The sequence below is a fragment of the Hemisphaericaspora subhashii genome (genome assembly GCF_019202705.1).
Source record: "Hemisphaericaspora subhashii strain CBS 10753 chromosome Unknown scaffold79, whole genome shotgun sequence".
Taxonomy (NCBI): domain Eukaryota; kingdom Fungi; phylum Ascomycota; class Pichiomycetes; order Serinales; family Debaryomycetaceae; genus Hemisphaericaspora; species Hemisphaericaspora subhashii.
Genome location: NW_026057269.1, coordinates 41,083 through 66,489, shown reverse-complemented (window position 1 = coordinate 66,489; position 25,407 = coordinate 41,083). Strand labels below are relative to the sequence as shown.

The 25,407-nt window shown below is 36.2% G+C and overlaps 10 protein-coding genes across 10 annotated transcripts; 7 read left to right on the top strand and 3 right to left on the bottom strand. All coding sequences in view use genetic code 12, as the record gives it.

Moving 5' to 3' along the window:
- Window positions 1-270: 270 nt before the first annotated feature.
- Window positions 271-2,313, top strand: J8A68_002342 (uncharacterized protein; the record flags this gene model as incomplete). The annotated part of the gene is made up of 1 exon (XM_049406082.1): window positions 271-2,313. The coding sequence occupies one exon, from the start codon at window positions 271-273 to the stop codon at window positions 2,311-2,313; it is 2,043 nt and encodes a 680-aa protein (XP_049264391.1).
- A 692-nt stretch (window positions 2,314-3,005) lies between these two features.
- J8A68_002341 (uncharacterized protein) lies at window positions 3,006-3,257 on the bottom strand (the record flags this gene model as incomplete). The annotated part of the gene is made up of 1 exon (XM_049406081.1): window positions 3,006-3,257. The coding sequence occupies one exon, from the start codon at window positions 3,255-3,257 to the stop codon at window positions 3,006-3,008; it is 252 nt and encodes an 83-aa protein (XP_049264390.1).
- A 2,679-nt stretch (window positions 3,258-5,936) lies between these two features.
- On the top strand, window positions 5,937-8,501 carry AXL2 (Axl2p; the record flags this gene model as incomplete). Its single annotated transcript, XM_049406080.1, has 1 exon — window positions 5,937-8,501. The coding sequence occupies one exon, from the start codon at window positions 5,937-5,939 to the stop codon at window positions 8,499-8,501; it is 2,565 nt and encodes an 854-aa protein (XP_049264389.1).
- Window positions 8,502-8,952: 451 nt separating this feature from the next.
- J8A68_002339 (uncharacterized protein) lies at window positions 8,953-10,515 on the bottom strand (the record flags this gene model as incomplete). Its single annotated transcript, XM_049406079.1, has 1 exon — window positions 8,953-10,515. One exon carries the CDS (start codon window positions 10,513-10,515, stop codon window positions 8,953-8,955), a length of 1,563 nt encoding a protein of 520 aa, XP_049264388.1.
- A 1,043-nt stretch (window positions 10,516-11,558) lies between these two features.
- Window positions 11,559-12,707, top strand: PDB1 (pyruvate dehydrogenase (acetyl-transferring) subunit E1 beta; the record flags this gene model as incomplete). The annotated part of the gene is made up of 1 exon (XM_049406078.1): window positions 11,559-12,707. One exon carries the CDS (start codon window positions 11,559-11,561, stop codon window positions 12,705-12,707), a length of 1,149 nt encoding a protein of 382 aa, XP_049264387.1.
- Window positions 12,708-13,019: 312 nt separating this feature from the next.
- Window positions 13,020-14,804, top strand: J8A68_002337 (uncharacterized protein; the record flags this gene model as incomplete). Its single annotated transcript, XM_049406077.1, has 1 exon — window positions 13,020-14,804. The coding sequence occupies one exon, from the start codon at window positions 13,020-13,022 to the stop codon at window positions 14,802-14,804; it is 1,785 nt and encodes a 594-aa protein (XP_049264386.1).
- Window positions 14,805-14,851: 47 nt separating this feature from the next.
- On the bottom strand, window positions 14,852-16,222 carry J8A68_002336 (uncharacterized protein; the record flags this gene model as incomplete). Its single annotated transcript, XM_049406076.1, has 1 exon — window positions 14,852-16,222. The coding sequence occupies one exon, from the start codon at window positions 16,220-16,222 to the stop codon at window positions 14,852-14,854; it is 1,371 nt and encodes a 456-aa protein (XP_049264385.1).
- A 1,617-nt stretch (window positions 16,223-17,839) lies between these two features.
- Window positions 17,840-19,003, top strand: J8A68_002335 (uncharacterized protein; the record flags this gene model as incomplete). The annotated part of the gene is made up of 1 exon (XM_049406074.1): window positions 17,840-19,003. The coding sequence occupies one exon, from the start codon at window positions 17,840-17,842 to the stop codon at window positions 19,001-19,003; it is 1,164 nt and encodes a 387-aa protein (XP_049264384.1).
- A 123-nt stretch (window positions 19,004-19,126) lies between these two features.
- On the top strand, window positions 19,127-20,701 carry J8A68_002334 (uncharacterized protein; the record flags this gene model as incomplete). Its single annotated transcript, XM_049406073.1, has 1 exon — window positions 19,127-20,701. The coding sequence occupies one exon, from the start codon at window positions 19,127-19,129 to the stop codon at window positions 20,699-20,701; it is 1,575 nt and encodes a 524-aa protein (XP_049264383.1).
- Window positions 20,702-21,159: 458 nt separating this feature from the next.
- MYO5 (myosin 5) lies at window positions 21,160-25,155 on the top strand (the record flags this gene model as incomplete). The annotated part of the gene is made up of 1 exon (XM_049406072.1): window positions 21,160-25,155. The coding sequence occupies one exon, from the start codon at window positions 21,160-21,162 to the stop codon at window positions 25,153-25,155; it is 3,996 nt and encodes a 1,331-aa protein (XP_049264382.1).
- Between the last annotated feature and the right edge of the window lie 252 nt (window positions 25,156-25,407).

Here is a 25,407-nt window from a genome sequence, read left to right as displayed (position 1 = left end):
CCAATTGCTGTAATATTTTACAGTTTCGCCTTCAATCTAACCCTTGTCATATTGCATTCCGTCTATACAAACGGAACCAGAATGAATTCATTAGCAATTGTCCGAGTAATTGTCAACTTCCTATATTTCTGTTTTGTCATCTATGAATATAAGAAACCTCAAGAATTCAAAACTACACGTATGAAGAGAACAGATTGGTTCATATGTAAGGTAATGAAGAAAGTATTATGGTTGTTATTGTTCGCGCTCGTAGTTGTACAAGTTGCTCAAATGACTTCAGGTAAGCTTGAAAATCCTTTGAAATTAAATCTGAGCGTTGTTACCGAACTTGATATTCCTGAATCCAAACGAGTCACATATTTATCAATAAATGTTGTCAGTGCCGTCATCAACGGGCTATTGTTATGTATTTGGTGGTCAACTTCTATTTCCAAAGTATATCTCGTTTTTGCCCTGAGTAATCTTTTCCAAATTTTGATTTCGATAGCTCTTATTGAAATCAACATATCATGGTACAATGTTAGTTGGCAAGGGAACAGATTGCATAACTTGTTTGTATTATCAGCTTCTTTTATTTTGGGCCAGTCCATGATGGGATTGTTAATTGCCTTCCTTATCAATCCGAAAAATCGTTTGAATGATGTCATTGGAAAGATGGTATTTTTATTCGACATCGTGGTGGTCTTATTCACATTATTGGTTCTAGGATGCATGGTCACAGCTGCAGTATATACTGATTTCAACGGAGGTGATCTAGATGATCTAGGTGATCTAATTGATTTCGGTGAAATGCCAGTCAGCGTTGCTATATTATTTGCTTGCACTACCGCGTTGAATGTTATAATCTTTGTATGTACGAGATACTTCCGTTTGCGTACTTTTACTGAAAAGATACACGTTGAAGAATATAATCTTAATGAACTTACTCCCTATCAGAAACAAGGATGGGCCAAGTTAATTGATATGAACAAGAAATATAACGCAGGAACTTCTGGGGATCAAGTCGTATCGTTGATGGAAAACTATACCAATTCCAAGTTACATGGTATGAAATGTAAGGTATTACGAGTATTTAGAGATCATAATGTCATTGATCATAATCAAAGTACCGAGAAGCCTAAGCAAAGACCAGAGCTCAGTAATCGTACATTGAGCACCGCCTTCAAGACATTGGATCGAGAAGTAACTTTGTTCCATGCAAACACTTTGAGTGATTCTGATGAAAATATCAAAGACTTGGAAGAGAAATATAAACCATTATCAAAGAATCAACTCAAGAAATTGGCCAAAAAGAGCAAGCAACAGAAACAATTGGATGATCTTAAGAGTTTAGAAAATAATACCGAAAAGTTCTATCAAGAATTAGTAACAACAGAAGCCTTAGTCATGATAACTATAATTGAAGAATTCGATTTAGCTGAAAGAATCCCAGGAGGTCTAGGCCGCGTATTATCTAAATGGTTTGGTAAAGACAGTCGGTTCCCTCTCTTATGTATCAAATTTGGATTGTTAGGATTCCATTGGCCATTCAAGAGATCAACCTTCTATTGTAGTCAGACGAAAAAGCCAGTTGCAAGAGCTACTGCGGTCTTGTCAGCCATTTCAAACTGGAACAGATTGAATGAAAAGTGTACCGTGTTGTTAGATCCAATGTATGCCGATCGTGATTTCGAAGTAGGGATCGACTATTCAGGTTGGGTTAAGATCAAATTACCCAATTCTCACGTTATCGATTTAAGGCCATTCGCAAACAGTACACCAAATGACTATTTCAAAGCAATTAAATATAGAAACCAAGATGGAACATTCAAACAGGCTAAAGGAGAAGTTCTTGAAACTGATGTCTTCAATTTTGAGAATTGTCAAGAAATCATAGATATGAACCAGAAGATTGCTAGTAATAGACTGCTGTCGGGTCAATCTTCACAATTATTGCAACCGGACTGGGAATTCATTTATAATCTTGGTAATTACTCCAACGAGAATAAGTATAGAACATTGATGTATTTGAAAGTGGATGGGAAGATAATTGCAAGTTGTGTATTGTTTAGACTAGGGGAAACTATGACATCTGATATTCAAGGTTTAGATCATGAGATCTCCAAGAAATATAAGGCGTATTTCGTGATGATGCAAGAAGTGATTAAGATTGGTATGAAGGAACGAGTTAGTTTTATTGATTTTGGTCCAACTACAGAAGAACCAAAATGTTCAATTGGATGTCACGTTGTACCTTTGACGGGATGTTTATATCCTAAGAATAAATCGTTAGCTCCAATTATTAAGTTTGCTGCTAGTAAAGTTGATGTATAAAAGTTTTCGGTTTGATTTAGTATTGTCTAGTGTGATTTGTTTATAGGTAAAATATATTGTTTAGGTATCTTGGGAATGTGATGACTTCTTTGTCTTTCATCAACATAAACTCAACTTATCAACTTAAATGCCGAGGCATGGAGTGGTAAATTTGTGGACATTTTTAACTAAATTCTCCAAACAAGTAATGTAAGAAATAGAAACTATGTAAAAAGTAATACACCATCAGTAACTACAAGCACTACAAAGGAATTACATACAGTCCTACGTGATAACTGTATACAATCCAGTGTTCTGGTTCACTTTCAATATAAAATTTGCAACCAATCACATGACTATACTGCATATAAGTTTATGGTCAATTCGTTTTTTTTGGCATCAAGTACACGTCATAATTAATGTTGCAATCTTAACGCCAAATTTCCAAACCTCCAATTTTCATTTGCCATCCCAATTTTATTTCAAGCAAATCATTCATAGACACACCCAATCAAAGTATGTCAACAATATATGACAAACACTTCAAACGGTTCGAGACCCTCACGGACCGTCTTGAATCGAAATTCAACCTCACAACCAATGAATTCCTATTCCTAACCTCATTCATCCTAAACTTCATCATTGGCAGAATCATTCATCAAACAGCCCCCGATGAAGAAGTATACAATTATTATACAGATAAACGAAACATCCTAAATCAATGGTTTGTCAAAAAAGGCTGGTTTTGGACCACGGTGTTCATATCCATCTTCTACATCTTCATAATCAAACAATCCCAACACAGGGTCCAAATCATCAAGGGGGCAATATTGAGATATATCGCCGCCACGATCTGGTGGATTCTTTTCACACAATGGTGTTTTGGAATACCGATAATGGATAAGATATTTATTTTGACGGGTGGGAAATGTGTGGTTGAAACCCCGGGACATAGTCATCATCATTTATTTCAACAGTCGGGGAATGGAAATGGGTTTGAATCGAATAGGATTGATTCATATAGTTGTAAACGAATGAAAGGGTCTTGGGAAGGTGGTCATGATCCATCGGGACATGTTTTTTTGATGGTACATTCTTCGCTTTATTTATTTCTTGAATGTCGACAATATTGGCCCGGATGGGGGGTGTTGGTTGAAAAATTGAAAGGAATTGTGTATTCTTCTCAACAAGGATCAATAGGGGAGAGGATTAAGCTGATTGTGAATGATACTCCTCATGTTTTTCTAGTGGTGTTGATTTCGTTTTGGTGGTGGATGTTGTTGATGACTAATATATATTTCCATTCTATTAGTGAGAAATTAGTGGGGTTGATATTTGGATATATTGGAGTTTTTGTGGTGTATTATGTTCCTAGATTCCTTAAGAAGGACGATTTTCCAGATGTTAAAAAGGATGTATAGATTGAAGGGGTTGATTTCTTTTGAGCATAGAAGTTCTGGTTTACGATTCAGGCAACGTGATGGACATTGACAGACATTTTGTTAAGCGAATCTGCTGGGCCTGAGGGAAAAAAGACGAGCCAAGTTGGCTATTTAGTATTTGATATAACGCATAGTGTTACTGGACCAAGCCTAATACTGTGTCCAACTTAATCGTCATTATTGAAGCAAGCAGTCGCAGGATATGGATTTGCACGCAATAAAAATTCTTGATAGAGGGAATACGGTATATTTGCTATACCCATCCTAGCGTTGTTTAGCATATTTTTGTTCTTCAGATGATAGATATAGATCGTATAAAAATGAATAATCAGCAAATGGATGATTACATTCTTGTTGGGGCTCTGGTAAGAAGGACTTGACTAACCAATGTTTGTCAAACTTGTTTTAACAAACCCATTCAATGTCAATGTGGAGGTGCACTTGTTTCAACAACTTGAAAAACTCGTCATTGGTAAGACAAACTCTAAAGAAGTGAAACTTTGCGCTACATGTAGATTGAGAGTAAGAATACGAAGATGAAGTTTAGATTCCATATCTTAAGCTTTTGGAATCTACTGCAATGCCCAAGAGACGCACGTAATAAAGAATGGTTTTTTCCTAAAGTTTCACGATTGAAGAAACCTGGAAACTTCTTTGCATTAAGAAGCGTTTTGACCAATCATTTGTGGATTAGTTTTCTTAATTACAGTTTATATTAATTAGATAGAATTAATATTTTTTTTGAAATTCCGCTTATATTAATTACTTGCATACATAAAGAAAAACTGCAAAGTTTAAAATACCAGAGGAAAGTTAAAGCTATGGCATATGATTTTTAAAGAGAGCAGCGAACGGAGAGTATAGCAAGTAGAGACGATCACCATCAGAGACGCGAACGTGTCTTTGTTATAATTTTTTTGAAAACCATGCAGTTACCTGTGTGATTCTGTGGATTTAAGCAAAGATTGTATTTGTTACCAAATGTTTTGCCAAAGAATTTTTAAAATCTTCAATAAACATTCGAGTAGGAATTGTAGAGTACAGAACCAAGTCTACAGTCACAAGAAGAAGAACAAGAAATCGTGAATAATTATTTATATTATAGGGAGAATGGGTTTAGTTTTTTCCAAAGGGTGCAAATGAGCGGCAGGAACATAATAACTAAAACAAAAAAAAATAACCCACAAAACTTTAAAAATATGTTTCGAATAAGAACGTACTTTTAATAATATCATACGCACCCCCCTTGGGGGAGGTGCTGTGACAACCAACTCCTCAACTTAGAATTGTCAATGAGGAGAATGTAAATATTTACAAGATGATATCTATGGAAGTGTGGAAAGTAACTACTTTTGTTCAATGGTGGGAGTCGTTGACGGAGTTTTATCAATTCGTCTAATAAAATTGACAAAATCGAGTAGAACTCTGTACTGGCAACCAATTTATTAAGAGATCATTTTTTTTAGTCTTGTTTAGGAAAAAACGCGATTTTTAAAATTACGCGTAATTTTTTAACCAAAAGAAAACATTTTATTTTTTTATTTTTTGTTTCACCAAAAAAAGCTTAAAAGTTTAAAAAAATTAAAAAAAATATTAAATCAATAATAAAAACCCCTTTTAATTAAATTAAATAACGTGTAAATAATTAATTACAAAATCTATAGGTGGTGAACAACAGGTACAACTTGCATAAACTACAATAAATTAATTGCATAAAATAATAATATTTTTCGTGTACGCTTTTTGTTCAAAGTGTAACCATACAATTCATACCAAGTAACATTGCAACACATTACAATTTTTGTTTTAACGCTTCTTTCGTTTTTTTTTTTTTTGCAACAATTCTTAATTTATTTTTTAATAAAACAATTATTTTTTTTTTTTTTATTTTTGACGAGAGAATTTAGAAAAAATGCATTTTTATTTTCAATGTCTGTCTGTCTGTCTGAACTACAAACTCTTCTTCTTCTTTTTGGTTGAATTTTTTTTTACAACACTTTTCTCTCTTTCACTCCTTTTTGCCAACTGACAATCAATCAAACTAACCGTTTTTACATTCGCTTCACTTCTAGAAAAACAGAATTTTCAATCAATTGGAGAGAGAGATAGAGAGACAGAGATTGAATCAATTAAGAGATAAAGAATCACACACACTCACAGACGAACTTACAACCAATAGACAGATACACGAAAATAAAAAAAATGAAGCAACCAGGAGTCTTATCACTGGTGCTACTACTACTACTCACAGTAACAACCACATTCATTAATGCTCAAGTATCAGTGGAATTCCCATTCGATCAACAATTGCCCGATGTTGCAAGAGTAGGTCAACCTTATAGTTTCACTATGGCACCAAATACTTACAAATCAGACATTGCCGGTGCTGTCGTCAATTATAGTGTTCAAAATTTACCCGATTGGTTATCATTCGATCCAGCTTCTACAACTTTCTCTGGTACTCCATCAGTAGGGGGAGAATTCCAAATTGTCCTTATTGGTACTGATTCTGTTGATGGAACTACTTTGAGTAATAGTTATAACATGATGGCAAGTCAAGATCCAGGCCCAAAGTTAGCCTCTGATACTATTATGGTCCAAGAAATTCAAAAATATGGAGGTACTGATGGTAATGGTGGATTAGTTGTTTCTGAAGGTCAAGTATTGAATATTCAATTTGATAAAAGTGTATTTGTTTCCAATGAGGGAAGTCAAAACCCAATTGTCGCTTATTATGGTAGATCTTCAGATCGTACTCCCTTACCTGTTTGGATTACTTTTAATGCTGATGATTTGTCATTCACTGGAACTGTTCCTCAAGCTACTTCTGAAAATGCCCCCTCTGTTGCATTCACTTTCAGTCTTATTGCCAGTGATTATTATGATTTCGCTGGTGCTGAAGGTCTCTTTAGATTACAGGTTGGTGCTCATCAATTGAGTACTAATATCGACCTGCCAATTTTAATTAATGCAACCGCAAATGAACAAATAGACGAAGATATTCCAGTATTAACCAATGTTATCTTAGATGGACAACCAATTTCCAAAGAAAATGTCGGTAATGTAAGCTCCTCAGATTTACCATCATATTTGAACTTAGATACGGAAAATTTTAAACTTACAGGTACATTACCAGCTGATTTCACTGATGTTAAATTCACAATTAAAATTCAAGATATTTATCAAAATGATGTTGATTTAGCATTTGAAGTTAAAAATACCGAGGAATTATTTGCAATTAATCAATTACCTAATGTTAATGCAACTAAAGGGGAATTCTTTGATTATCAATTAGAAGATAGTTTTTTCACTAACCATGACCAAACCACAGTTACAATTGAACAATATGATGCCAGTTGGTTGACTTATCATCAAGATAATAAGACTTTTACCGGTATTGTACCAGATGATTTTGATAAATTAGATTTGACTATCGTTGCTGAACATAATGGAATTACCCAAACCAAAGGATTATCTCTTCTTGGTATTAACAAAGAAGTATTAATCACAACTTCATCCAGTGAATCATCTTCCTCAACCAAAGCTTCTTCAACTTCCCACACATCAAGCAGTGCCACAACCACAAGTGCCACCACCACTTCATCAGAACCATCTGCTACCAACACTTCAGAACCATCCAAGGAACCCGAAGCAAAAGATACAGCCCTCCCATTAAAGATCGGACTCGGAGTAGCCATCCCTGTCGCGGTAGCTATCTGTGCCATCCTTGTATTCTTCTTCTGTATCAAACGCAAAAAGTCCACCGACAAAGATCAAGATCTCGAAAAGAATGACCAAGGAGGAAATCAACCAAGTCCTTATATGCCACCTACTATTTCTGGACCTCAGAATGTGCATAGTTCAGCCATGAATTTTGCCAAAATGGATCAAGTCAAGACTACTGCTCCTGACACCAAGTCAACCTCGTCTTCGATTACTCATGTTGAGAGCGATTATGGTGATGATGAAGTAGTAGAAGGGTCGAGTCATGAACATACTGCCATCCCAGTTGAACAGCCTATTAAATCATGGAGAGCTAATAGTGAATCAGATTATAAGAATGGAGATATGTATAATAATACTAATAGGAGTAAAGATAATAGAGTAAGTGCCGGATCTATGGATACTGTCAATACCGAACAATTATTCAGTGTTAGATTAGTGGAAGATCCCGAATATAGAAACTCAGTAGCTTCCAGTCATTATTTATTAAACAATGATGCTCATTACGCCAACGACAATATTCAACGATTAGACAGTGACGGAAACATAATTGCCACATTAAATGGAAGACCCCCATCCGGTTCATACATGTTATACCAAGACCAACAACAACAACAACGATCTGGCCCCCAACCAAAATCAAACAATCCTTTCCTTAAGAACGCCACAAGTGAAGGGAGTATCGGCAATCTATTAGCCCAAGTCAATGAACAATCCAGCAGCACCACCATGTCTTCATCCGCCAGCTACACCACCAATAATGACGACGTGGTTGAATCGCGTTGGCAACAAGATCAAGACCATAGTCCACTTCCAAACCCCACCTTCAGAGACGATCAGAGTTCATATTATGAAACACCAATCCCATCGGCTCCGGCTTCAAGTACGAGGGAGAATTTCTTTGTGCATGATGATGGGGGGAATAAGAATGGGGCAAAGTTGGTTGAATTTACTAGAAAGGGGAGTTTAAAACAGGCGGCGAGGGCAAATCCGTTTGGATATAGAGAAGAGAGGGCCCAGATTCAGGATGATGATAGTGATTGAAGAAGAAACAGGTTGATGATAATAACTTGAACTGGTCTTTTATTTATTGTTTTTTATGGAATTGTGGTTTTTTAGTTCTTTTATATTTCTTCGTCCTTGTTGTGTTGTGGTTTTTTTTTAGTTTTATGTGTTTTTGGAATCATTCAATTCGAATGAAGAAGTGGGCTGTATAATCATCATTAAGATTGATTTTGTGGTAGACTTTTTGTTAAATCCCCTTTTTATATATACTTTTCATTTTTGTTTATTATTTTGTTTAGTTCTTTAATTATATTGATGTATAAAATATAACTATAAATTGTCTGAGATTAAGGGATGGATGAGTAGAGCTTTGAGAAGGTTATTGACCATCCCTTTCCAGCTGGGATCCCTGCTCTCAAGAGAGCTACAACGAAGTGTCCATATTAAAAATATTATATTAAAATCATATTAAATAGAGAGAGTATCAGAATTACTTACTTGGATTTGGTAACATCTTAACATAATTAGCAGTATCCTCAGCTCTTCTTCTTCCTGCAATATATTCCATCATTTCCGTATATGTCTGAGGTATAACCGAACAATAAGCCGCCTTACCATTCGAAGAAACACTATCTCTAGGCACAAAGAAACTATAAATAAAAGTTCCACTTTCTTTCTTTTCCTTACTTTCCAAGGTTTGAATAAAAGTATCTACTTTAACTTGTATCAAAGTCCCCGGTTCAGAGAGAAAAGCATCCGGATTCTCAGAAATCGTGTTGGTGGCAGGTAAATCGAAATTAAAAGGAGCGTCAACATCATGTTCAGCAACACCATCAGATTTAAAATCATGAAGATGTTCAGTATATGAAACACTAGCAACCATTGAACAAACACTTCCAACAGGTACTGGGGCTTTAAAAGTGGTAGAATCTAATGAAACGAATCTTGGCCCGGCAGATGAGAAGGATGCAGCACAACAATAGGCTAATTCGAACGATTGTCTCATTAAATATCCCCCAAAGATCATGTATGAATGACGATTACGGTATTGTGGTTGCATAAAACAAGTGGATGTGACTTCTGTATCCTTCATAAGGGCGATTCCTGATGGGAGGGTGACGTTGTTGGAGACTAATCCCAGGGATGATTTCCACATGTCATAAATCAAGCTTGATTCTTCTGGGGTTGGTTCAAGAAGGGATTGGTTTTTGGCGGAGAGTTTCTTCTTCGCATTATGAGATTCTGCCCTACGATAATCAATCCAATCTTCGGGTGTGATGGGTAAGAGTCTATTAATGGCGAATGCTCTATGGGTGATTGGATTACGAGCAACGAAGGTGAAATTGGCAGTTAAGAATACTTTTGAATTAGGTAAGGATTGTCGAGTGATATTTTCCGGGATTTTATCTTCAAATGCATACCCCCTTACTGTGATTTCCATTGATGATCTACCTGTCCAAGTACAACTACCAGCAAGTACGAAATTATAATTAACAATCTCATCCACTTTTTTAACCATATAGATTCTATCAACACTTGCAGTCACATTAACTGGTTCAGCAGGGGCACAATGTCTATAAGCAATTCTACCAGCAAGGGCATCTAAATCTTGAAACATTTGTCCGGCACGTAATCTCCCCTGAGCATTAATATAAGCATCACATAACCACTGATCTTCTTTGAAAGGTAAACTCAAATATGTAAAAGAATCATCACGAGTCTTATCTGAAACTTCAGTAGTTTTGGGGTCAACATAAGCAAATGAATCAATAACTTTCCCTTCGGATAATTGTTTTTCACGTTCTCTAAGAGCATCTATCCAAGTTGATTTGTTTGGGTTTGTTTGGGAATCACGGACTTGGGCTAGTATTGTAGCTGCAGCATCTGCCGCTTCGGCAGGGTCATCCGAACCAATTGTGTCTTTGAGATGGAAGTTTACATCCTGGAGTAAACGGAATTGATTATGAAAGGGACGAACGAATCTTGGAGAGATTCTTGACACTGCACGTTTTGAAATTGTTTTAAGCATGGTGGTAATTGATGAAGTTTTCATTAACAAGAAGAAGAAAGGGAAAAGTTAAAATTGAAGAATTGAGAGAAATTCAATTGGATATTTAAATAACTAAATTGAGAGATGAGACAAGAGACAAAATCTCGGGGTAATAAGGAAACAAATTACGATAGACCACAACAAAAATGAGTTACAAAAAATGAGGGATTATAATTAAGAAATTATTTGGGTATTGTGTCAAAAATAGATCGAAATGGAAAAGAACGGGAAAATGGAAAGATTTGAGTCATCCTTCATTAATTAAGGCTGTGTTTGTGGATGTACTCTTGTGTCTATCTATGTTTTTTTAATTTTTGGTTGCGATAAGCGAAACAAATAAAAATCCCGAGACACAATTTTTATTTATTGGAACCCAACAAGAAAAACAAGAAAGACACAAGAAGGGGGGTCATAGCAACGTTCGTTTTAAACGAGATAGGTAGAAAACGGTTCATCATGTCAAGAGAGAGAGGGGATAAATGAGGGGGGGCGATGTCTGTCGTATAGGAATAGCCTTGCACACACCTCATCGTGGTTTAATCGCCCAAAAAACGTTGGATGGGTTTTGTGATAGATTGGAAATTGTTGGTTTAGTGAGTTTAAGAAACCCCTCCTCTCCTCTCCTCTCCTCTTTCTACAAAATTGTGATTTGTTTTCCGAAAATCTCCAGGACTTCATATCACGTGAGCCTCCGGGATGGGCATTTAACCTGTAAATCAATTTTCAAATCACTTTTACATGTTTTGATCACGTTAACTGTAAGATTCTTCCAACCTGTAAAGATCCATTTTTTTCGGTTTTCGGTTGGAACTTGTGTCTCGGTGATTATTGTCCGTTAGTAGGAAAATCTATCCGCTTTTTTTCTAAGTTAACGGACAGATGAGGACCGCATTTCAATGTCAGATCTTTTCTTCCAACTCTCCAATTAATTAACCACACACTTTTAAACTCTCTTTAGAAAAAGAGAAAAAAAATATACAACAAACTTTCAAAGAGACCCTTTTTCTTTTTAGAAGTAAGTAGATCACATAGCATACCACTCTACAATGGCTCCTTCATCAGTTGCAAAGACTGCTCAATTAGCAGCTCAACAATTAAAATATAATAATAAAATGATCAATACTCAAGCATTAAAAAAAGCTGGTCAATTTCAAGCATTAAGAATGATGGATGTTCGTTTAAACTCCAATGTTGCTGCTCCAACCACCATGACCGTCAGAGATGCATTAAACGCCGGTTTAGCTGAAGAATTAGACCGTGATGATGATGTTTTCATAATGGGTGAAGAAGTTGCTCAATATAATGGTGCCTATAAGGTTTCTCGAGGATTATTGGATAGATTTGGTGAAAGAAGAGTTATTGATACTCCAATTACCGAAATGGGTTTTACTGGTTTAGCAGTTGGTGCTGCTATGAATGGTTTAAAACCGGTTTTAGAATTTATGACTTTTAATTTTGCTATGCAAGCTATTGATCAAATTGTTAATTCTGCTGCTAAGACTTTATATATGTCTGGTGGTATACAACCATGTAACATCACCTTCCGTGGTCCAAATGGGGCTGCTGCTGGTGTTGGTGCTCAACATTCTCAATGTTATGCTGCTTGGTATGGTTCTATTCCAGGTTTGAAAGTCGTATCTCCATATTCTGCTGAAGATTACAAGGGGTTAATTAAAGCTTCTATTAGAGATCCAAATCCAGTTATATTCTTGGAAAATGAAATTGCATATGGTGAATCATTTGAAATGTCTGAAGAATCTTTATCTCCAGATTTCTTATTACCAATTGGTAAAGCTAAGATTGAAAAAGAAGGTAGTGATCTTACTATTGTTGGTCATTCTAGATCAGTTAAATTCGCTATGGAAGCTGCTGAAACTTTAGAAAAGGAATTCGGAATCAAAGCTGAAGTTATTAACTTAAGATCTATTAAACCATTAGATGTTCCAACTATTATTGAATCTGTTAAAAAGACTAATCATTTAGTTACTGTTGAAGCTGGTTTCCCAGCTTTTGGTGTTGGTTCTGAAATTTGTGCTCAAATTATGGAATCTGAAGCTTTTGATTATTTGGATGCTCCAGTTGAAAGAGTTACTGGTTGTGAAGTTCCAACTCCATATGCTAAAGAATTGGAAGATTTCGCATTCCCAGATGAACCAACTGTCTTAAGAGCTTGTAAGAAGGTCTTAAGTTTGTAATAATCTTATTTATCTATTTACTGTGTATAAAAATTATTTTGAGTTTAGCATTGAACCTCTCTGTTGTTGTTTAGATCTGAGGAGATAAGTTCATATTTATAATAAATATTATTAAACTATTAAATTGTTATGTTAAAAGTTCCATCTAAATGTAATACCATCAGTCAACGCGCGTGTCTAAAAATATTTAAATCTGTCTCCTCCAAAGTGGAACCCCCAACAGGCGCACTAAAAAAATAGAACGAACAAATTTAATCTTGAAACCAGCTCATATCAAAGCTCCTTCTAATCATCTCAACTAGTTCCACGCCAATGTCAGAAGATTCAATAGACTTCCATAGACGTCATTCCGTGGAAGAAAAAGTCGACCATCTCTTCCACAACCTCGGCCATGCCGCCTTCGACGAAGAAAACAATGGACTCCTCCTAGTCACCAACCCGGAATTTTCCACTCCATCCTCACCCATCAACCATTCCCAACCAGTATCATCATCTCCATACCGATCAGAAAAACAATCCCAATCCCAACCCGTTGCACGTCCCCAATCAGATCGACTCCTCCCAATGGATCGAAAACCATTCATTATCCTAGTCATACTATACATCCTCCAAGGTGTGCCCGTAGGGCTCGCATTCGGTTCCATTCCATTCATACTTAAATCAAAACTCACCTATTCCCAAGTCGGACTATTTTCATTCGCGACCTATCCATACTCCCTAAAATTATTATGGTCCCCGTTTGTAGATTCAATCTACAACAAACGAATCGGACGAAGAAAGTCATGGATAATTCCGATTCAATTCATCTCAGGGATGACGATGTTGTATTTGAGTAAAAATATTGATGAATTGGTTTCCGGAGACAATCCGGCCGGGAATTTAGGATTGATTACGATGAGTTTTTTTATGTTGATTTTTTTCTGTGCTACCCAAGATATAGCCGTTGATGGCTGGGCTTTGACATGTTTATCAAAGGGGAGTTTGAGTTTTGCATCGACGGCTCAGACGATTGGGATAAATACCGGGTATTTTTCTCTGTTTACGGTTTTTTTAGCTTTGAGTTCTCCCGATTTCGCTAATCGGTATTTAAGAACCCAGCCACTTGATGTGGGATTGTTTAGTTTGGGGTCATATTTGAGATTTTGGGGTTGGATGTATTTGATAGTCACGGTTATATTGATCCTTTGGGTGCCGGAAGATCCACCTCATTTATACACCCAACTCGCCAAAGAAAAATCCCATGACTTATACAACCCCAGCTACAAAACCAAATCCGACCTTACTCCAGACACACTGTCCCCCACCACGAAATGGAAAGAATTACTCGGGGTATATGAATCAATGTATCAAGTCCTCAAACTCCCCAACGTCCAAACCTTCATCATCATCCTCCTAATCTCCAAACTCGGCTTCCAAGTCAATGAAGCCGCCACCAACTTAAAACTCTTGGAAAAGGGTTTATCCAAAGAAGACCTCTCCATTACCGTGCTAATCGACTTCCCATTTGAATTGATCTTCGGCTATTACGCCGCCCGATGGTCGAACGGAAAATCCCCCCTCAAACCATGGATATGGGGCTACATTGGCCGTCTAATCGCCGCCGGACTCGCCCAGCTTGTGGTGTATTTCTTCCCGGAGGATGGAAAGATAGGCAGGGGATATTTCGTAATGATCATCTTACAGCATTTATTAGGGTCTTTTATGTCCACGATCCAATTTGTTTCATTGTGTGCGTTTCATACCAAGATTGCTGATCCGAGTATTGGAGGAACATATATGACTACCTTGAATACTTTGTCGAATTATGGTGGGACTTGGCCGAGGATATTTATATTTTACTTGATTGATCAAATTACCCAATGGGAATGTGTGACCCCAAATGGGGCGAGGTTTCCGGTGGGGAATAGTGATGCAGAGAGACAGAGGTGTTGGAATTATGATAATGGAGGAGGGGTGTTGCTGATTGTTAGAGATGGATATTTTTATACGAATGCGTTATGTATTGTCATGGGGATATTGATCTTGATATGGGTGAAGAAGAAGGCGTTTTATTTACAATCATTGCCTAATTCCGCTTGGAGAGTTAAACGTGAATAGAAAAAGTTTATAGATTTATAAATAAATTAATTAATTACACATAGTTTCTATACATGATTGCTATTATTATTATTACTCTTTATTGACGTCGGAGCCGATCCATAAAATTCATCATTCAAGAAATCAATGGGTGAGAATGGAATCTTCATCTCATCATGCATTTTCTTATTCACATTACTCATTGTCCCCACAATACTCGGGATTAAATTAGTAGGCAGGGATGCTCCTATATTTATAACTGGATCTCCTCCGGTTGAACTTTGTCTTCTCATTGATCGAGAGATTCTTTGCATGAGTTGATTATTCCAAGATGTTGATGATTCGATAGGAGGTCGTGATGATGATGGGGATGATGCTTGTGAGGAGAGGATATAATGGGATGGTGGGGATGTTAGATATGAATAATAATGGGTATGGGTATTGGATGAAATTAATGAACTTCGTTCATTGGGTGATATTTGGGCGTCTATTGTGGGAGTATGACTATGATGGGGGACTAAAACGGGGTTGTAATTGTCTTGGTTGTTGTTATCTTCATCGTTGTCTTCGTCTTCGACAAGACTGTGATACAGGAATTGATTTCTGGTATACCAGGATGGAGCCCGGGTTCTAGGTGGTTGATGAAGGACTCTACTATTCCCACTTCCGGTAGTTTGTTTATATAATTTAAATTGAATCAATATTATTCCATCTAAGATGATCATGCAAATGGTGGTAGTTAGTAGTACTATTTGATTATTATTGACATCATGTTGTGAATATAATACTGATAAATAAATATTTATACAAATGGCAATGGTATGAAATATACTTGAGATAAAAGTACAAATGAATAAATAAATAGAAACCCCTTTTGTTGATTTATATTTATAATTGTAATAAATTTGAGGTAATCTTGATGAAAAGGATAATCCAAAGTTAATTAATGATTGGAGTGAATATGCGGGGGTTGTTACTTGTGAAGAACCGGTATCTGTCGTGTTCATGGGTATAGGATGAGCATCAACGGTATTTGATAGGATGGTAGGTATAGTAGCAGATGCTATCAAAGCATGATTTGAATTACGATGGTGAGTAGTGGTATAAACATGATGATGGTAATAATAATATTGTGATAATAATACTAAATCTAAGAAGCAATAATATAAGGATACAATTGAAGTGGTGGTGGTGGTAGTCCCATTTCCCGAGGAAGGTGGTGGTGATGGTTGTATACTAGAAGGTGAAGATGACAAGAAGAATATATTTAATAAATCTTGTAAGAATAATATTAATATAAATGATAATGATAAATTTTGAAATGATTTATTATAATGAATTAAAATGATTTGTGGTATTAATGCAATCATTGATATTGTTAATGAACCAATAGATAAATAGTCATAAATAATGACTAATAGATTATTATGAGATGACATTGTTGTTGTTTTTTTTTTCTATGATCTATGTTCTTTGGTGATTAATGTACATTGGATTAAGTTAAAACTGACATATAAAAAAAAGGTAATGGGTGAGGGATGGGGATGGATGGGAATCGAAGGGTATAAATTAAGTAGTAGCAGGTAGTAAGTAAGTGAGTAGTAAGTAAGTAATAGTGTAAGGTAGTGTCCCTATCACATATATGAAATATATACGAATCTATTAAAGTGTGTCTATTTAAAATTTAATAGTTTTTGGTTGTCAATTAGAAATCAAATGGCCAAAAAAAAAAAAAGAAGTTTGATGGATGGATGAGAATATGAACTTAATTAAATGATTTTCTACTGTGGCTTTATAGAAGACTTTCCTTTAGATAAGAAACAAGAAGAAGGCACGCGCTTAATTCCAAACGAAAAAAATAATATTGTAGTACAATACAAACAATTAAACATTGAATTGGTAAAGTACACTACTTTGTCTTGTGGTATAATGGATCATTTGCACAATTAGTCAGCATCTTGTTCAACCTCAATAACTTGTACATCCAAATAGACGACTGATTATTAATAGAATTATGGATTATTTATAGAAGTATTCAATTAATTTATACTTTATGAATCTACTATTATAATTTAAGATTTTGATTCGTCTGAAGTTAATTTTCACCCCCATGGCCTGGCCATGTTTATTTTTTTTTGGAGCCGTTCGAGATAAGATAACGAAAAAGCTACGATTGTAAGACTGCCAAGGCAACAACTAACCCAGGGCCCCTTTAAATAAATATACACTATGTAAAACTGTCTACTGTCGATATCTATCGAGAAATCATTAGTACATATATTGAGTTTTACTGCCACAGTTATTTATTCGATCAAAGGAATAATGATTTTAAAGTTTTGAAAAATCTTATAAACTTTCTGCAGCATGTACTAATTATAGTTCTTTTGGTCATCGTCCTTATATTCTAGAATCATCTCTAAAAGCTCTGGCACAATGTGTTTTGATATTTCTAAAGTTTCCTTCAGTTGAACAAAAATTGTATTTGTTTTCATTCATTCCTGGAACATACATCTTCATCCCTTTGATGAAGTTATTCTATTGTTGATAATTTTCTGTTAATTAACAAAAATTGGCTGCCATTTTTTTTTTTCTAGTGTTGCCAAATTTATAAATGAAAATCATTTAAACCTGTTTTCTTTTGACAATTGATCAAAGTAAAAAGTGTCATTAAATTAAGACAAAAGGTGAAGAAGAGAATTACTGTAAGAAAACCAATATCGTCATATAATCTCTTCTTTCTCTTCTGTCTTAAAGCATTACTTTGATGATTCTAATACACATGGATGAATGATGCTTAGATGAAATACTAACATTCCATCTTTATCTTTTCGGCGCATTGAAAGGCCTTCTGTAGGTTCAGTTGACGATATCCTACCAGAACATGGAGAGTCCATGTGTATACCAGCTGCTTTTTAGTAAGGTACAAAGCACCAAACCAAATCGGAGAAGGAGTGAAATTTTCCGACCACCAGATCAAAATTGGAAACGCGTCTTATTCTGAAAAATTGCCTTGATTCATCTAATTTCCAAGTAAGCACCAACTATACGTACACAACATGGTACTTCTAACCGATATTATCAGTCTGCAACAATGTTTTAACAATATATCCACTGGCATACCATCATTAGATCAAATCTTCATACAAAATATTCTGGGGATTAAAAACAAAATATATGATTTCCAATCAGCATCAACTTGTAATGCAATGTATATTGTCATTGGCTCATTGATTATATCCCATTTGAAGAACAATCAACCCGTTGTGATTATTAATACTTTGAATAAGTTCCCCTTGCATTTTCTTACCTCACATCCTGAATTTGAATCAAAATGGGTGAATGAGAAGCTTCTTGTTATGTATACTTGTGATACATTTGCCAAATTATATTCATGCTTTCTTTTCAATCATAAGACTAATATCATTCATAACAATTCCATAATCATCATAAACGACTTTCATGAATTAATAGAATTATATAAACTAGAACTATCCTCCGCCCATGAAGAACTAATCCTAAAACATCATATCGACATGAATTCCACCCTCCTCCTAAATAACACCACCACCACCACCACTAAAGAACCACTTCCAGAACTCCCACCCACATCAGACCTTCTCAAAACCAGCCCCATTGCTAAATTCCACACCCATCTCGAATCATTATTTAACACACTCTTTCAAATCTGTATATCCCATAATCTGATGCTATTCATCCTTGGCCATCTCGACACGAAATATCAAACATATAGAATGAAATCACAACCACAAATGAATTCCTCTCAATTGTCATATGCCGATAGGGGAAGAGTCGTACTTGCACCCCATGTCTATGAGAAATTGTCTACAGTTTCCCGAATCCTGTTTTGGCATGATTGGTATCACCACACCCCTCACTTCCGGGAGAATTTCCCGGCGGTAAGACAGGGACATAAAGTGAGTATTAATGAGGGACAGCTTCGGCTTGTGTTTGGTGTTAGGGTTGAGCTGCATGGTGGACGTGGATATGGGCCGGTTTATTTTGATGTGGATGGAGAGTTTTATCATGATGATGATGATGATAAGTATGAGCAGAGGAATGAGAAATATAGGTTGATTGACTTGTCAAGAGTGAATAATAATTACAGGAGAGAAGAATTACTGACTATTCCTTCATCTCCTATTATGCATGAATCAACTGTTATTGATGTAAGTGTTACTGACGAATCTTTCCAGATTTGAAAAATCCTGTATATAAGCTCATCTGGATATCCATCGCAGATTTTTTTTTGTTTGAAGAGAATTATTTTTTTTTTTATTTTGAAAAATCAACTTTCTTTATAGATTTTGATAAACACTGCAATCATGGCTACTGTTATTCCACCACCTTCTAAGAAGCAAAAGAGAGAGGCTCAACAAGTACGAGATGTCGATTTTATTCCAGCCGATTTACCTAATGTCTTAATCAAATTCCAAGCATCAGATACTGGTGAATCCATTGGAGGATCTATACGAGTCCCAGGAGGAATTACTGAAAAACAATTAGAAGAACTTTTAAACAATCTTCATGGAGAATCAGATGATCCAGTTCCATATACATTCTCCCTCTTAAATGAAACACCCGACTCCACCAAGACCACCACCACCAATGTCGCACCAACTACTATCGACATCAAAGACAATCTTTATACATCAATTCTCAAACCGGGTATCAAAACCACCGAAGATTTCTTAACATTAGTCTACACCCCACGAGCAATCTTCAAAGTCAAACCCATCACCCGATCCAACGCCGCCATTGCGGGACATGGTTCTACTATCTTATGTTGTCAATTCGCCCCCAACGATTCGCTGAGAATGTGTTCCGGTGCCGGCGACTCCACCGCCAGAATATGGGATTGTAATACCCAAACCCCGATTCACACCTTACTGGGCCATACCAATTGGGTCCTCTGTGTGGCATATTCCCCCTGTGGGACCATGATCGCGACGGGGTCGATGGATAATAGTATTAGATTATGGGATGCCCAAACTGGAAAAGCATTGGGAAAACCGTTGGTCGGACATAATAAGTGGATTAGTTCTTTGAGTTGGGAGCCGATCCATCTTGTGAATGGTAATGATTCGCCTAGACTTGTGTCGGGGTCCAAAGATGGGACGGTGAAGGTTTGGAATACGGGGACGAGGGTATGTGAATTCACAATGAGTGGACATACGAATGCTGTTAGTTGTGTGAAATGGTCCGGTTCTAATATTGTGTATTCGGCCTCACATGATAAGACTATCAAATCTTGGGATATTTCCGCTGGGGGGAAATGTATTCAGACTTTGAAGAGTCATGCGCATTGGGTGAATCATTTATCTATCTCGACGGAATATGTATTGAGAAAAGGTGGATATGATCATACTTCTGTCAAATCATCCATTAATGATTCTCGGGAAGAAATGAAAGCCAAGGCATTGGCACAGTATGAAAAAGTCGCAATGTTGAATGGGACAATTAGTGAACGATTAATTACCGCCAGTGATGATTTCACGATGTATTTATGGGAACCCCTCAAATCCTCCAAACCCGTCTGTAGAATGACAGGCCATCAGAAATTAGTTAATCATGTTTCTTTTTCTCCGGATGGGAGATATGTGGTTTCTAGTTCTTTTGATAATTCGATTAAATTATGGGATGGGATTAGGGGGACATTTATTGCCACTTTGAGAGGACATGTTGCTCCTGTGTATCAGACTGCTTGGTCGGCGGATAATAGATTGTTGGTTAGTTGCTCTAAGGATACTACGTTGAAGGTTTGGGATATTAGGACAAAGAAGTTGAGTGTTGATTTACCGGGACATGCTGATGAAGTATATGCTGTTGATTGGAGTATGGATGGGAAGAGAGTTGCTTCTGGAGGGAAGGATAAGATGATTAGATTGTGGTCTCATTAGGATGTAGTTAGCTATATAGAAACACCTAAATAGAAAATAGAAAACGTAAACTGGAAATCTACCTTGAGTGTATTGTAGTTACTATTAGAGAGCCTAGGGCCATTACATTTTATATGCATAACTCTGTTTCTTTCTCTTTTCAAACTATAGAGTTTTACCGTAATCTTAATCAAGATCGTATAGATAATAGTAGTTCGTATTTTAGTGTCCGTAACTGGTTAGAATAGAGTGTATTAATAGGAGATCAGATTTTCCTGCATATATCAGTAGGCTGTGTTTGACATTTTATTTTTAGTGCCACTAATTTTAATTTTGTATTATTTATTTCGTTCAGTTTCTAAATTGACTTTCTCGGCCAAAACCAGCAACCGATAAAAAAATCCACTTGAACATTTTCATTTGGTTCTTCTTTCTCCTATTACACACCCAAATACTATTAAAAATACAACTAGAGAAAGATGGCCATTGTGAAACGAGGCGGTCGTACTAAGAACAAAGTACAACCAGCCAAACAAAAAGAAACTGGCACTGGTATTAAACGTGCTGAATTTGATATCACCAAGAAAAAGGAAGTGGGAGTGTCGGATCTTACCTTGTTGTCAAAAATTACTGATGAATCTATCAATGACAATTTACATAAAAGATTTGATAATGATACGATTTATACTTATATTGGACATGTCTTAATTTCTGTTAATCCTTTCAGAGATTTAGGGATTTATACTATGGATAATTTAATGAAATATAAAGGAAGAAATAGATTAGAAGTACCACCTCATGTATTTGCTATTGCTGAATCAATGTATTATAATTTGAAATCTTATGGAGAGAATCAATGTGTTATCATCTCTGGTGAATCAGGTGCCGGTAAAACTGAAGCTGCTAAACAAATCATGCAATATATTGCCAATGTTTCCGTTGATCAAAAGAATGCTGAAATTAGTAAAATTAAAGATATGGTATTAGCTACTAATCCCCTTTTGGAATCGTTTGGTTGTGCTAAAACATTAAGAAATAATAATTCAAGTAGGCATGGGAAATATCTTGAAATTGAATTTAGTGAAGGAAATTATCAACCAATTTCAGCTCATATTACCAACTATTTATTAGAAAAACAAAGAGTTGTTTCTCAAATCACTAATGAACGTAATTTCCATATCTTTTATCAATTCACTAAAGCCTGTCCTCCAAAATATCAACAACAATTTGGTATTCAGGGTCCACAGACTTATATCTATACTGCTGCGGCAAAGTGTATTGATGTTGAAGGTATTGATGATCTGAAGGATTTTAATGATACTGTTCAAGCCATGAATATTATTGGATTAACTCAAGAAGAACAAGATAATATCTTTAGAATGTTGGCTCTGATTTTATGGATTGGTAATATTTCTTTTGTTGAAGATGAAAGTGGGAATGCAGCAATTAGAGATGAAACAGTCACACAATTTGTAGCATATCTTCTTGATGTTAATGCCGAAATCTTAAAAAAGGCAATCATTGAAAGAACGATTGAAACAACCCATGGTTCTAGACGTGGGTCTACATATCATGTTCCATTAAATATTGTTCAAGCAACTTCCGTTAGAGATGCTCTTGCTAAGGGGATTTATAATAATCTTTTCGAATGGATTGTGCAAAGAGTTAATATTTCATTAAAGGGTCACCAACAACAATCTTCTAAATCAATTGGGATTCTTGATATTTATGGATTTGAAATCTTTGAACATAATTCATTTGAACAAGTTTGTATTAATTATGTCAATGAAAAATTACAACAAATCTTCATTCAATTAACATTAAAAGCTGAACAAGATGAATATGTCCAAGAACAAATTAAATGGACTCCAATTGATTATTTCAACAACAAGGTTGTCTGTGATTTAATTGAAGCAACTAGACCACAACCAGGTTTATTCGCCGCCTTGAATGATTCCATCAAAACCGCCCATGCTGATTCCGAAGCGGCCGATCAAGTATTTGCCCAAAGATTAAGTATGGTTGGTTCAACTAATCGTCATTTCGAAGATCGTAGAGGGAAATTTATTATTAAACATTATGCAGGTGATGTGACTTATGATGTTGCCGGTATGACCGATAAGAATAAAGATGCAATGTTACGTGATCTTTTGGAAATGTTGGGAACTTCTGCCAATTCATTCGTGACCCAAATCTTATTCCCTCCAGAATTATTATCCCAATTAACTGCCAAAAAATCCGAGACTGCAAGTGATAAAATTAAAAGAAGTGCTAATTTATTAATGGATACTTTATCCCAATGTGCTCCATCATATATCAGAACCATTAAACCAAACCAAAATAAAAGACCTCGTGAATATGATAATACTCAAGTCTTGCATCAAGTGAAATATTTAGGATTGAAAGAAAATGTCCGTATTAGAAGAGCCGGTTTTGCATATCGTTCAACATTTGAAAGATTCGTACAAAGATTTTATTTATTATCACCTGCAACTGGATATGCTGGGGATTATATCTGGAGAGGTGATGATATTTCTGCCGTGAAGGAAATTTTGAGATCTTGTCATATCCCAAACACTGAATATCAATTAGGTACCACCAAAGTATTCATCAAAACCCCAGAAACATTATTTGCATTAGAAGATATGAGAGATAAATATTGGCATAATATGGCAGCTAGAATCCAACGTGCTTGGAGAAGATATGTGAAGAGAAAAGAAGATGCTGCTAAGACGATTCAACATGCGTGGAGAATCAAGAAGCATGGGAATCAATTTGAACAATTGCGTGATTATGGGAATGGATTATTACAGGGGAGAAAAGAAAGGAGAAGAATGTCAATGTTGGGTTCTAGAGCATTTATGGGAGATTATTTGGGTTGTAATTTCAAGAGTGGATATGGGAATTTTGTTGTTTCTCAAGCTGGGATAAATGAACCGGTGGTATTTTCGAATAAGGGAGAAATCTTACTTGCGAAGTTTGGTAGATCATCAAAGAGATTACCCAGGGTTTTTGTATTGACAAGAAGTAATTTGTATGTCGTGGCTGAAGAATTGGTGAATAATCGATTACAATTACATAAGGAGTTCACTATTCCTATTAATTCGATTAATTATGTTGGATTATCTAATTATCAAGATAATTGGGTTGCTATTTCACTACATCAAAATACTGCAACTTTGCATGATATATTTATAAACTTAGATTTCAAAACTGAATTAATCACTCATTTGAAGAAATTAAATCCCGGATTATCAATTAATATTGGCCCTACTGTACAATATCAAAAGAAACCTGGAAAATTCCATACTGTCAAATTTGCAATTGGATCAGGAGCCGAAGTTCCAGTTTATTCTGATCATTATAAATCTGGTACAGTACATGTAAGACAAGGATTAGACTCCCGTTCTCAGAATCCAAAACGTCCAAGAGGGGTTTCTTCCAAGGTTGATTATAGCAAGTATTATAATAGAGGAAATAGAATGGCCTCAATTACTCCTGCTTTTAGTACCCAACCACAAGCCAATTATCAACGACAAGCACCAGTCTATCAATCCCAACCACAACAACAGCAACAGCAACAGGTACCAGCCATTCAAACACCTGCTCGACAACAACAGCAGCAGCAACCACAACAACAGAACGCTGTTTCTCCATCATCGTACCAACCGGTGCTGCCATCAAGATCTCAAAGGAAGGCACCTCCACCAGCACCAAGTTTACAATCTGGGATTTCTCCTGCCGCAGCTGCTGCTCAGGCCGCCTATGGTGGTCAAAGACAACCACAATCAGTTTCTCCACAACCACAAGTTCAAAGACAACCACAACTACCAAGAGCAGCACAATCAGTTTCTCCACAACCACAAGCTCAACAACAACCAACAGCACCTTCCAGACCGGTCAAGAAGGTCGCACCAGCACCACCAATGAAAAAAACCGCACCTCCTCCACCACCTCCAGCATTGGCGGCCAAACCAAAACACCCAACCTATAAGGCGTTGTATGATTATGATGGATCAGTAGCGGGTTCAATTCCATTGGTTAAAGATACGGTTTATTATGTGGTTAGTATAAATGGAAAATGGGGGTTGACTAAGACTTTGGATGAGAGTAGAGAAGGTTGGTCGCCAATTGATTATTTACAAGAATGTGCTCCACCTGCTAATTTGGGCGGTGGGAAGAGTCCACCTCCACCACCTCCTCCACCGGTACAACAACAACAACAACAACCGGCGGCAGTTGCGGTTGGGACTTCGAATCCGGAGAGCTCAAATAGTTCATATGTGACTACTTCGACCCAACCTACGACTGAGAATGGAAGTCTTGGAAATAGTTTAGCTGATGCATTGAAGGCGAAGAAGACTGAGGAAACGACGTTGGCTGGGTCTTTGGCGGATGCTTTGAAGAAGAGACAGGGTGCTACTAGAGTTGATAGTGATGAAGAGGAAGAAGAAGATGACGATGATGATTGGTAGTTATTTTTATAGTGTTTATATATTATTATTGTTATTGTATGTGTTTTTTTATTAAATTGGTATGCTTGTGTTTGTTCTATGTAGTTGAGCTTATTCTATCTCTTCATTTGAGTTCAAGTGGTCTGGTGTTTAAGTCCCGGTATGGGAACTGGGGTGGTTCCGTTTGGTGGAAAAACGTTCTATTGTTGACTGACTAATTTTTTTGCGTGGAGATTTGTGAAATCTCATAAGCGCATTGAAGGAAAGTTAGTA